Source organism: Salvelinus alpinus, chromosome 20 (genome assembly GCF_045679555.1).
Source record: "Salvelinus alpinus chromosome 20, SLU_Salpinus.1, whole genome shotgun sequence".
In the NCBI taxonomy this organism is placed as follows: domain Eukaryota; kingdom Metazoa; phylum Chordata; class Actinopteri; order Salmoniformes; family Salmonidae; genus Salvelinus; species Salvelinus alpinus.
Window position 1 is genome coordinate 50,958,773 of NC_092105.1, and position 13,271 is coordinate 50,972,043.

Sequence of the window (13,271 nt, forward strand, 5' to 3'; positions counted from 1 at the left end):
CTCCTGCTCCTGATTCCTGCACCTCCCTCCTTCTAGGAGGCACATAACAGGCGGACTATGTATTTTTGTAAACAACAGCTGGTGCACGATATCTAAGGAAGTCTCGAGCTATTGCTCGCCTGAGGTAGAGTATCTCATCATAAGTTGTAGACCACACTATCTACAGAGAGAGTTTTTACCTGTACCTTTCGTAACTGTTTACATACCACCACAGTCAGAGGCTGGCACTATGACAGCATTGAATGACCTGTATTCTGCCATAAGCAAACAAGAAAACGTGCACCCAGAGGCATGGCTCCTAGTAGAAGAGGACTTTAATGCAGGGAAACTTAAATCCGTTTTACCAAATTTCTATCAGCTTGTTCAACGTGCAACCAGAGGGAAAAAAACTCTGGACCACCTCTACTCCACACACAGAGATGCACACAAAGCTCTCCCTCGCCCTCCATTTGGAAAATCTGACCATAACTCTATCCTCCTGATACCTGCTTACAAGCAAAAATTCAAGCAGGAAGCATCAGTGACTAAATCAATAAAAAAGTGGTCAGATGAAGCAGATGCTAAGCAAAAGGACTGTTTGCTAGCACAGACTGAAATATGTTCTGAGATTCCTCGGATGGCATTGAGGAGTACACCACATCAGTCATTGGCTTCATCAATAAGTGCATCAATGACGTCGTCCCCATAGTGACTGTATGTACATGCCCCAACCAGAAGGCCCTAAAAATTGTCAAAGACACCAGCCACCCTAGTCATAGACTGTTCTCTCTGCTACCGCACGGCAAACGGTACTAGGTCCAAGAGGCTTCTAAACAGCTTCTACCCCAAGCCATTAGATGATAAAATTGTATTAGCTAACACAACGTGCCATTGGAACACAGGAGTAATGGTTGCTGATAATGGGCCTCTATACACCTATGTAGATATTCCATTAAAAATCATGAAATGATAGTCTCAGTAAGCACAAACCAGATGTGACGGCATATCGCTGCAGAATGCTGTGGTAGCCATGCTGGTTAAGTGTGCCTTGAATTCTAAATAAATGACAGACAGTGTCCCCAGCAAAGCACCCCCACACCATCACACCTCCTCCTCCATGCTTCACGGTGGGAACCACACATGCAGAGATCATCCGTTCACCTACTCTGCATCTCACAAAGACACGGCGGTTGGAACCAAAAATCTCAAATTTTGATTCATCAGACCAATTGCGCGGAATGCACGGAGATGACAAAGTGTGTTTCAGAAATCGTCAAAGACTAATTATTTTAACCTGAAGCATTTAATAAAGACATTTATAGTACAATATTCTGGAGAATAGGAATGAGGGCTACTTATCAAATCAAATGTATTGGTCACATACACCTGCTTAGCAGATGTTTTTGCGGGTGTTGTCACGTTCCTGACCTGTTTTCTGTTGTTTTTGTATGTGTTAGTCGGTCAGGGCGTGAGTTTGGGTGGGCATTCTATGTTATGTGTATCTATGTTGGTTAATGGGTTACCTGATAAGGTTCTCAATTAGAGGCAGGTGGTTTACGTTTCCTCTGATTGAGAACCATATTAAGGTAGGTTGTTTCACATTGTTTGTTGTGGGTGGTTGTTTCCGGTGTTTGTATGTTTGTTACCACACGGGACTGTATCGTTCGTTCGTTCGTTCGTTCGTTCGTTCGTTCGTTCGTTCGTTCGTTCGTTTGTTTGTAGTCTGTACCTGTTCGTGCGTTCTTCGTTGTATGTAAGTTCTAAGTCCAGGTCTGTCTACATCGTTTGTTGTTTTGTAGTTTGTTTAAGAGTTTTTCGTCTTCGTCTGTTTTTAAAAAATAAATATCATGTCAAATTACCACGCTGCATTTTGGTCATCTGATCCTTCTCTCTTCTCCTCATCTGAGGACGAAGTAGACGTTCGTTACAGGTGTAGCGAAATGCTTGTGCTTCTAGCTCCGACAGTGCAGTAATATCTAACAAGTAATATCCAACAGTTTCACAACATATACCCAAAATACACATAAATCTAAGTAAGGAATGGATTAAGAATATATAAATATATGTCAGAGCGACATTGGACTAAGATACAGTGGCATAGTATAGAATATAGTATATACATATGAGATGGGTAATGCAATGTTTACACACAATTAAAGTGACTAAGATGCCGTAGAATAGTATAGAGTACAGTTTATACATATGAGATGAGTAATGCAAGATACGGAGACATTATTAAAGTGGCTAGCATTTCATTTCCTTAAAGTGGCCAGTGATTCCTAATCTATGTTAATAGGCAGCAGCCTCTGATGTGCTGGAGATGGCTGTTTAACAGTCAGTGGTGTAGTATAGAATACAATACAGTATATACATATGAGATGGGTGATGCAATATGTAAACACAATTTAAGATACCGTAGAATAGTGTGGAGTGCAGTTTATACATATGAGATGAGTAACGCTAGACACGGAAACATTATTAAAGTGGCTAGTGATCCATTTCTAAAAGTGGCCAGTGATTTCTAATCTATGTCTACAGGCAGCATTCTCTTATGTGTTAGTGATTGCTGTTTAGCAGTCTGATGGCCTTGAGATAGAAGCTGTTTTTCAGTCTCTCAGTCCCAGCTTTGATGCACCTGTACTGACCTCTGCTTCTGGATGATAGCGAATTGAACAGGCAGTGGCTCGGGTGGTTGACGTCATCTTTTTGGCCTTACTATGGAATTAGGTGTCCAGGAGGGCGGGAAGTTTGCCTCCGGTAATGAGTTGGGCAGACTGCACCACCCTCTGCAAATCGGTTAGGACATCTACTTTGTGCATGACACAAGTAAATTATTCAACAATTGTTTACAGACAGATGATTTCACTTATAATTCACTGTATCACAATTCCAGTGGGTCAGAAGTTTACATACGCTAAGTTGACTGTGCCTTTAAACAGCTTGGAAAATTCCAGAAAATTATGTCATGGTTTTAGAAGCTTCTGATAGACAAATTGACATCATTTGAGTCAATTGGAGGTGTACCTGTGGATGTATTTCAAGGCCTACCTTCAAACTCAGTGCCTCTTTGCTTGACATCATGGGAAACTCAAAAGAAATCAGCCAAGACCTCAGAAAAAAAATTGTAGACCTCCACAAGTCTGGTTCATCCTTGGGAGCAATTTCCAAATGCCTGAAGGTACCACGTTCATCTGTACAAACAATAGTACGCAAGTATTAACACCATGGGACCATGCAGCAGTCTTACCGCTCAGGAAGGAGACGCGTTCTGTCTCCTAGAGATGAACGTACTTTGGTGCAAAAAGTGCAAATCAATCCCAGAACAACAGTAAAGAACCTTGTGAAGATGCTGGAGGAAACAGGTACAAAAGTATCTATATCCACAGTATAACGAGTCCTATATCGACATAACCTGAAAGGCCGCTGCTCCAAAACTGCCATAAAAAAGCCAGACTACGGTTTGCAACTGCACATGGGGACAAAGATCATACTTTTTGGAGAAATGTCCTCTGGTCTGATGAAACAAAAATAGAACTGTTTGGCCATAATGACCATTGTTATGTTTGGAGGAAAAAGGGGAAGGCTTGCAAGCCTAAGAACACCATCCCAACCGTGAAGCACGGGGGTGGCAGCATCATGTTGTAGGGGTGCTTTGCTGCAGGAGGGACTGGTGCACTTCACAAAATAGACATCAGGAGGAGGAAAATTACGTGGATATATTGAAGCAACATCTCAAGACATCAATCAGGAAGTTAAAGCTTGGTCGCAAATGGGTCTTCCAAATGGACAATGACCCCAAGCATACTTCCAAAGTTGTGGCAAAATGGATTAAGGACAACAAGGTCAAGGTAATGGAGTGTTCATCACAAAGCCCTGACCTCAAACCTATAGAAAATTTGTGGGCAGAACTGAAAAAGTGTGTGCGAGCAAGGAGGCCTACAAACCTGACTCAGTTACACCTGCTCTGTCAGATGGAATGGGCTAAAATTCACCCAAACTTCTGACCCACTGGGAATGTGATGACAGAAATAAAAGCTGAAGTAAATCATTCTCTCAACTATTATTCTGACATTTCACATTCTTAAAATAAAGTGGTGATCCTAACTGACCTAATACAGGGAATTGTTACTAGGATTAAATTACAGGAATTGTGAAAAACTTAGTTTAAAAGTATTTGGCTAAGGTGTATGTAAACTTCCGACTTTAAGTGTATGTGTCGATATTATTTTCTGAAGCTACTCTGAACATATCCCATTCCGCGTGATCAAAACAATCTTGAAGTGTGGATTCTGATTGGTCAGACCAGCGTTGAATAGTCCTTACCACGGGTGCTTCCTGTTTTAGTTTCTGCATATAGGGTGGAGGAGCATGATGGAATCGTGGTCCGATTTGCCGAATGGAGGGAGGGGGAGGGCCTTATATGCATTCTGGAAGGTAGTATAACAATGGTCCAGAGTTTTAGCAGCGCGAGTACAACAATCAATATGTTGATAGAATTTCGGGAGCCTTTTCCTCAAATTTGCTTTGTTAAAATCTGCAGCTACAATAAATGCACCCCCAGGATATGTGGTTTCCAGTTTGCATAAAGTCCAGTGAAGTTCTTTGAGGGCCATTGTGGTATCGGCTTGAGGGGGGATATAGACCGCTGTGGCTATTATTGACGAAAATTCTCTCGGGGGATAGTACGTTCGGCATTTGATTCTGAGATATTCTAGGTTGGGTGAACAGAAGGACTTGAGTACCTGTATGTTATCACAGTTCACCATAAGACGTTAATCATAAAACATATACCTACACCCTTCTGCTTCCCAGAGAGATGTTTGTTCCTGTCGGCGCAATGTACTGAGTATTTCTCTCGAGAGCCATGTTTCCGTGAAGCAGAGAATATTACAATCCCTGGTGTCTCTCTGAAAAGCAACTCTCGCCTTGAGCTCATCAACTTTAATATCGAGAGATTGGACATCAGCAAGTAAAATACCCGGGACAAGTGGGTGGTGTGCAGACTTCCTAAGTCGGAACAGAAGACTGCTCCGAGTACCTATCCACTGCCGGCGTTGTTTTGGGTCAGTCTCTGAAATAAGTCTAGAAATGATCAAACATACATTAGTAATGGAAAGGAAACACTGACTCTTTGTTTAAGTATTAAAATACTCCTTTAGTAATACAATTGTAGGCAGAAGTTGGTACAGATTACAGTATAACAGTATAGGATAGTTCTCCCCAAGTTCTGCAAAATGTCTAAGACATCCTATAACTCATATAGCCTCTCCCAGTCCTTCTTGCGTGAATTTCCCTGGCAGCAACATTTTAATAAATCTAACCCACTGACAGCAGCAACCATCTTATCAGCAAGTAAAAACTCAGAAGTGGGTTTGACCGAAACGTAACCTTCCATCACAAGTATCGTCATAACAATGTGAATGAGTGTAAGCATCTTCTGACAGGTGGCTGGTTTCATCAGGTCTGTGGCAGCCTTGTGTTCTCAGAAAACCAGATAAACACGGTGGGATCCAGACAGGAGATGTCTGAACGTAGATGAACGTAGGTCACAACACTCAAAAACAGGTTTTAACACACACACAGAGTTCTCCTGAAGAGGAGACCTTACAGTTTATCAATACAGAATTGATTAACCCTTTAAAAGGTATGAGGCCTTGGTTTAACCCGCTTCACACCACTGGCTGTAGTCAATGAATTGCATTCTCACAGAGGTGTTCCTTTTGTCCAGGTGGGAAAGGGCAGTTTGGAGTGCAATTGCATCATCTGTGGATCTGTTGGGGCGGTATGCAAATTGGAGTGGGTCTTGGGTTTGTGGGATAATGGTGTTGATGTGAGCCAGGACCAGCCTTTCAAAGCCCTTCATGGCTACAGACGTGAGTGCTACGGGTCAGTAGTCATTTAGGCAGGTTACCTTAGTGTTCTTGGGCACAGGGACTATGGTGGTCTGCTTGAAACATGTTGGTATTACAGACTCAGTCAGGGACAGGTTGAAAATGTCAGTGAAGACACTTGCCAGTTGATCTTCACATGCTCAGAGTACACGGAATGAATGATTTTTAAATGGACCACCCTTGGCTGGAAATTCGTCACTCGTTCATCCCGCGATGCTTGTGTTTTCAGCCACCGGTAGCTTGTGGGTGCTTTATATGCGCTAGAGTCAATTATGAGTGCATGTATACTTATTTTAAAAAATTATTAATATATGCCTACTGTATGATGTGTCAGGTTTTGGCCAAGACTGTTCGGGTTTTGGTCACTAGATGTCCCCATTGCACCTTTTTTGTACCTTTTGTTTTTCTTGCTCTTATTATTGTTTGCACCTGTAGGTCATTCCCTTGTTAGTATTTAAACCCTGTGTGTTCCTCAGTTCCTTGCTCAGTGTTTGTAAGTTAGCACCCAGCCCCAGCCCAAGCCTTGTTTTATTCAGATATTTCTCTTGTTGGATTTTCCAGAGGTTCTCTGGTTTAGTTCTTGTGTATTATTTGAGTAGTCTTTTGAGGTTTGTTTTTCCCTGCTGTTTTTTACCACTTTGTGGAGTTTCTTTTGTATTTTGGAGGATTTCCATTTTGTGCCTTTTGGCTTTATTTTTGGACATTGTGGATTTAGTTTCTTTGCCTGAAGATTTTGTTCTTTAATTAAACCACCATCTCTAGTACTGCTGTGTCTGCCTCATCTTCTGGGTTCTGACGATTATTAGTGACTGTTTCTCGCACCGGGTCCTGACATGATGGCTAGCAAATTAATTAGCTAACTAACGTTAGCCTGCCTAGCTGGAACTTCTGAAGAAGGAGCATTTTTTATTTCTACAATTGACAAAAGATAACCAAACAAAACATATTTACTTTTTACGTAGTAGCAAAATGTCTTACTCATTTGCATTTGTTTTTACTTACACTTGTATGTTGACTTCTCAGTTGATGTTGTTTTTAAGTTTTCGTTGACTTTTCTTAGCGAATTTACAATCGTCGCAAATTAAATTATGGGGAGTTTCAGGCCCCGAAGTGAACATAATCGTACACTCGCAAAGCCGACTAAAAACGAAGGCTGAGGGGCTTACGTTGCAAACTTCCCTTGCTTGGCTAATCATTTGGACCAAGATGGCGATGGGGATTCCCCCAAGGCAAGGGTAAGTGGATGAGGGTGTTTCTTTTAATTATTTGGACCGCAGCCCAGGTTAATTCTCTGATCCTCATCCTATGATTGGATGGACAACATGTCAGTTCATACTGAAAAAGCTTTGATTGGCTGGAGGATGTCCTCCGGAAGTGGTCATAATTACCATGTAGGTCTATGGAAGGGGGTGAAGTCTACGAGCCTCCTAGGTTTTGTATTGAAGTCAATGTACCCAGAGGAGGACAGAAGCTAGCTGTCCTCCGGCTACACCATGGTGCTACCCCAGAAAGTGCTGTTGAAGTTACTATTGACCTTCATTGTAAAACAGTGTGTTTTAATCAATTATTTGGTGACATATTAATATATTTAGTATAGTTTTATCTAAAAATGATAACTTTTTAGTGTTTCACTATTTTTTATTTGTATGACATTTCACTCAGGAGGATGGCCCTCCCCTTCCTCCTCTGAGGACCTTTCACTGCAGTACTTCAACAATGCCTCCTTGTCTTCTGTTCTATACTGTGGTATTATAGTAGGAGAGTGTATAAAATATCTAACTGCCCCACAATCCAAAGTAATAAGGATGTGGTCTATCAGAATGATCAGACAAATCATTTTGCTAAATTTAACTATGACAATATTTAACTGCTTGGCATAAGTAAAACATTTGATACTTCCACTGCTACAAAAATACTTGTAAAGAGTTAAAGCAAGTCCCATAATTTTTTCTTAATGGAAAAGTACCATACTTTTTAAGTGTTCTCCCCCCAGAGATTAAATGTATCGCAGGCCTTTAGATAAGTAGCCAATTATTTTCCATTTGATACGGTTGCCATGGTTACTGACCATATCCTTAAAATTAAGGTCAAGAAAGAAAGAAAAAACATGAATACATTCAAAAGCAGACTATTTAGGCCTAACTTGATATGTATATATTAGACATTGCATTGTCCTTGAATGAAAGTCCTTGTTTTCAAAATAATAACTAGCTACATATTTATAAAAACTGAATTATTTCCTATTACAAAACACTGTTAATTATTTATCGGGAATTGTAAATACGAAGAATTATTCCAATATGCAGTGAGTGACAGTGTCCTAGAATAATACCATTACTACTACAAATACAGTATTATGTGCATGGAAATGTATCCCAGCATGCATGCTTGACAGCGAAACGACGAACAGGGAAGGATGATGAAGCTAAAATGGCAGCTCAACTGACGGTGCTGCCAATACGGGGTGAAGAAATACACAAGGAACAAACTAGAACAAAAGGCGATATGACACATTTTCTTTGAGATTCTTTGCTTTAATCCCAAATTAAAAGACGATTTGGTTTGAGATTCGGAATACCGCGAAAGAAAGAACGATTCGACGCTCTGAAATTAGAAGCATATTTCCCAGTTGCATCGCGCGGGCTAAATTTTTTTCAGTTTTTGGAAGATACACTGGGATGTAACAATTCTGCTGTTTTTGCAGTACAGGATGGACAAATGACGCGAAATGTAGGCTTTTAAAATGACCGTTGAGAAATAATTGAAAACGATCTAGTTTTTTAAATGTAATATATGCATTGTTCTCCAAAACGATGATGTGTGCTGCTGCTGCAGCCGGTGGAGGGATTCTTCCATCCACATCGCCTTCGATGAGGCTAGGCATCAGGGTCATTTCTGGAGTTGGTGACGATTTCTCCTCCATTGGGTCGGGTATGGGTTCGTGTCAAACACCGGGAACCCAGTCGGATTGCCGAAGTCGGTACCAGCTTCTACTCTCTGGGCGAGCATTGGCGGAAAGATACAGGAGGATTTATACCACGGCTATCAATGACAAAGAGCAAGGGATAAACCAAGGAAGGTAGGTTGGGTGAAAATGAGAAATGTCTGACACAAAGCTGGCTAGCCTTGTAGCTAGCTTGCAAATTAGCCCAACTACCTGCAGGGTTTGTCACATAACCAATACTGTTTGACTGCATGCTCACATCCACTTAACCTACTAAACTCAACTATTTACGGAAAATCGTTGGAAAATCCATCTTAAATCATGGAGTTATGTTTAATCGGCTATCCAGTTAGCCAGGCTAACCTCTCCACCTAGTTTGCTAGCAAGGTGGCTAGCTTTGACAGCTAGCAATCCAACACTTAGCAGTTTAGCAGCTAACTGGCCACATGATAGCTGCCAGCGTTAACGTTAGTGTCCAGTCATAATAATTTTTACTGTGGGAGACGGGTAGGTTAGTTTTGAATAGGCTGATTTACTCACATGCTGTTACCCGTCAATTATGTCACTAGGTTAAATCGGTAACTTACTAGCCAACTAACTAGTAATGAGTAGCTAGCTAACCTAATTAGCTACCCCGTTATTTAGCATAGCTAGTTAACGTTAGCTATCCTCTCTAGTTGCGTTTTTGGTTGTTCTCGTTTACGCACTGCAGTATACAGGCTTGCCAGGTTACGTCAGGACTTTACTCTTCGTATGATCAATGCATGTTGGTGAATATGTGTAGTTAGCTAGCTTGTCTATACATTCGGCAGGTAAATATAAACAAATAATGTCAGTAGCTGCTTGATTTTTGACATATCACGTAGCTAAGTAGGTAGCTAGCTTGGATCGAACAATGTGTGTGGTATAGATCCTATTTAGTTACTAGGGGGACTATGTTATAAATCCTGAAAGTTCGAGAATTGGTTTTAATTTCCAGCCATATTGGTCAGGGTGAAACCCAAACCAGTTCAATTGTATTGAGTGGCAGTAGGGGCGTAATCCCGGTTTTACTTATGCACGAAAATAAAAGTTAAGTGACATCTCAGAAATTGTGTAATAGAATTGTCAACCAAAGATATTGTCATGTAATTAAAAATACAGTTTATACAAATATTCTGTATAAATAGCCTCTAAAATATGTGTAAACAGACCATAAATGTCTACATTTTTGTTTTCTTGGAAAGCTGTGAGTGCTATTATATGATGCAGTATCAACTTGTGTAAGTCTTATCATCCACAGATTCAGCCGGTGTATGGCTGTGTATTAGAGTGCTTCGCGGATCCGTGTGGACCCAATATTCTAACTGGTCCTAAGGGGTCTGGGCCAGGTCCTGTTAGATTGGCATTGGGTCTCGGGTCTATGTAGCTACAGCAGATAGACCCATGAAGACCTCTATTGTGGATTGACTGCATTGTTTGAATGTAATGTTGGCATATTGGCAGTTAAAGCTGCAATATGTAACTTTTTGGGCGACTGATGAAATTCACATAGCAATGTGAGTGTTAGATCTGTCATTCTCATTGAACGCAAGTCTAAGAAGTGGTAGATCTATTCTATGTGCATTATTTCTATTCTTCCCATGCTTAAGTTTCGTTTTTGCATCTTACTTTGGGTTTTGTACACCAACTTTATACAGCTGAAAATACTGTTTTTGGTTATTGAAAAAATATTTCACAGCGGTTTATTGTTTTGTCACATTAACTAAAATTAGGCAAATTTAGAATTTTAGCAACCAGGAACTGGCGGCTTGACTTCTGTATTATAGCACCTTTTTTATAATAAGATTTTTTTTAAATGGAATCATTCCTTAAAACTGTCTGGTTGGCTGGCTAACAAACATACAGTGCAGAATTATTCTTAAAATGAATTTTACACAATAGCTTATTACAGCATTGGCAAACCATGGTTGACCATCTGCTTGACCAAAATGGCTCACCTTTATCCCATCATAAGAGTTTTCATGCCCATTCTATTATTGTAATTCCTAGTTATATGGTGTGTGTGGGCCCAAATTCACAGGGCTGTAGTAGCAACCCTACCCTGGCAAATGGTTTTATCAAAATTGACACTTCATAGTGGGTTTCGCAGAATTTACGCAGCTGGTTAGGAGAATTAACGTAGCAGTTAAGGTTAGGAAAAGGGTTAGCTAAAATGGAAAACAATTGACTTTTTACATCAATTTGACAAAAGCTGTGTCCTGTCTAGGCATGGCTTTTTTTCTCAGAGATAAAATGGTGGCCTGATCTGGGATTATACAGTGCATTTGGAAGGTATTCAGACCCCTTGACTTTTACCACATTTTGTTACGTCACAGCCTTATTCTAAAATAGATTAAATAGTTTTTACTTAACAATCTACACACAATACCTCATAATGATAAAGCAAAAACAGGTTTTTAGACATTTTTGCAAATTTATTAAAAATTATAAACCACTACCTTATTTACATAAGTATTCAGACCCTTGACTCAGTATTTTGTTGAAACACCTTTTGGCAGCGATTACAGCCTCGAGTCTTCTTGGATATGACGCTACAAGCTTGGCATACCTTTATTTGGGGATTTTCTCCCATTCTTCTCTGCAGATCCTGAAGCTCTGTCAGGTTAGCTGGGGAGCGTTGCTGCAGAGCTATTTTCAGGTCTCTCCAGAGATGTTCAAGTCCGGGCTCTGGCTGGGCCACTCAAGGACATTCAGAAACTTGTCCCGAAACCACTCCTGTGTTGTCTTGGCTGTGTGCTTAGGGTCGTTGTCTTGTTGGAAGGTGAACCTTCGCCCCCAGTCTGAGGTCCTGAGCGCTCTGGTACAGGATCTCTGTACTTTGCTCCGTTCATCTTCCCTCGATCCTGACTAGTCTCCCTGTTTTTGCTTTGTCATTATGGGCTATTGTGTGTAGATTGAGGATTTTATTTATTTAACCTGTCTGGGAACGGGGAACCGCTAGCGGAACCCTCGCCAACAGCCAATGAAATTGCAGGGTGCCAAATTCAATCAACAGTATTCTCATAATACAAATTTCTCAAGCATTCAAGTATTAGACACCATTTTAAAGATACACTTCTCGTTAATCCTACCACAGTGTCCGATTTCAAAAAGGCTTTTTGGCGAAAGCACAACATATCATTATGTTAGGTCAGCAACTAGTCACAGAAAGCATACATCCATTTTCCAACCAAAGAGAGGAGTCACAAAAAGCAGAAATAGAGATAAAATGAATCACTAACCTTTGATATTCTTCATCAGATGACACTCCCGGGACAACATGTTACACAATACATGTATGTTTTGTTTGATCAAGTTCATATTTATATCCAAAAACCTCAGTTTACATTTGGCTTTGCCTCCAAAACATCCCGTAAATTTGCACAGAGCCACATCAATTTACAGAAATACTCATAATAAACTTTAATAAAAGATACAAGTATTATGCACAGAATTATAGATATACTTCTTCTTAATGCAACCGCTTTGTCAAATTTCAAAAAAGCTTTACGGAAAAAGCAAACCATGCAATAATCTGAGTACAGCGCTCAGAGACCAAAACAAGCCAAACATATACCCGCCATGTTGCGGAATCAACAGAAGTCAGAAATAGCATTATAAATATTCACTTACCTTTGATGATCTTCATCAGAATGCACTCCCAGGAATCCCAGTTCCACAATAAATGTTTGTTTAGTTCAATAAAGTCCATTTATGTCCAAATTCCTCCTTGTTGTTCGCGCCTTGAGTTCACAAATCCATGACGTGCGATCACTAGGTCCAGACAAAGTCAAAAAGTTCCGTTACAGTCCGTTGAAACATGTCAAACGATGTATAGAATCAATCTTTAGGATGTTTTTAACAAATCTTAAATAATGTTCCAACCGGAGAATTCCTTTGTCTTTAGAATTGCAATGGAACGCAGGTCACTCTCACGTGAACGCGCGTGGTCAGCTCATGCCACTCTGGCAGACCTCTGACTTATTCAGCTCCCATTCCCGCCTCCTTTACAGTAGAAGCATCAAACAAGGTTCTAAAGACTGTTGAAATCTAGTGGAACCCTTAGAAAGTGCAATAGGACCCTATACACACTGTATATTCGATAGGCGATAAGTTGAAAAACTACAAACCTCAGATTTCCCACTTCCTGGTTGGATATTTCTTAGGTTTTCGCATGCCATATGAGTTCTGTTATACTCACAGACATCATTCAAACAGTTTTAGAAACTTCAGAGTGTTTTCTTCCAAATCTACTAATAATATGCATATATTAGCAACTGGGCCTGAGTAGCAGGCAGTTTACTCTGGGCACGCTTTTCATCCAAATGTGAAAATGCTGCCCCTATCCCAAAGAAGTTAATCCATTTCAGAATAAGGCTGTAACGTAACAAAATGTGGAAAAAGTCAAGGTCTGAATACTTTCCCAAGGCACTGTA

At 40.4% G+C, this 13,271-nt stretch overlaps 1 protein-coding gene across 26 annotated transcripts in view; it reads left to right on the plus strand.

Annotated features, from left to right (window-relative positions):
* The first annotated feature begins 8,258 nt into the window (after nucleotides 1-8,258).
* LOC139547192 (E3 ubiquitin-protein ligase MYCBP2) overlaps nucleotides 8,259-13,271 on the plus strand; it is a 313,317-nt gene continuing 308,304 nt past the window's right edge. For all 26 annotated transcript variants that reach the window (XM_071356258.1, XM_071356266.1, XM_071356259.1 and 23 more), the window contains exon 1: nucleotides 8,259-8,949. In XM_071356258.1, the coding sequence (XP_071212359.1) occupies nucleotides 8,684-8,949 (266 nt within the window). In that variant the 5' untranslated portion in view covers nucleotides 8,259-8,683. The remainder of the gene's footprint in view (nucleotides 8,950-13,271) is intronic.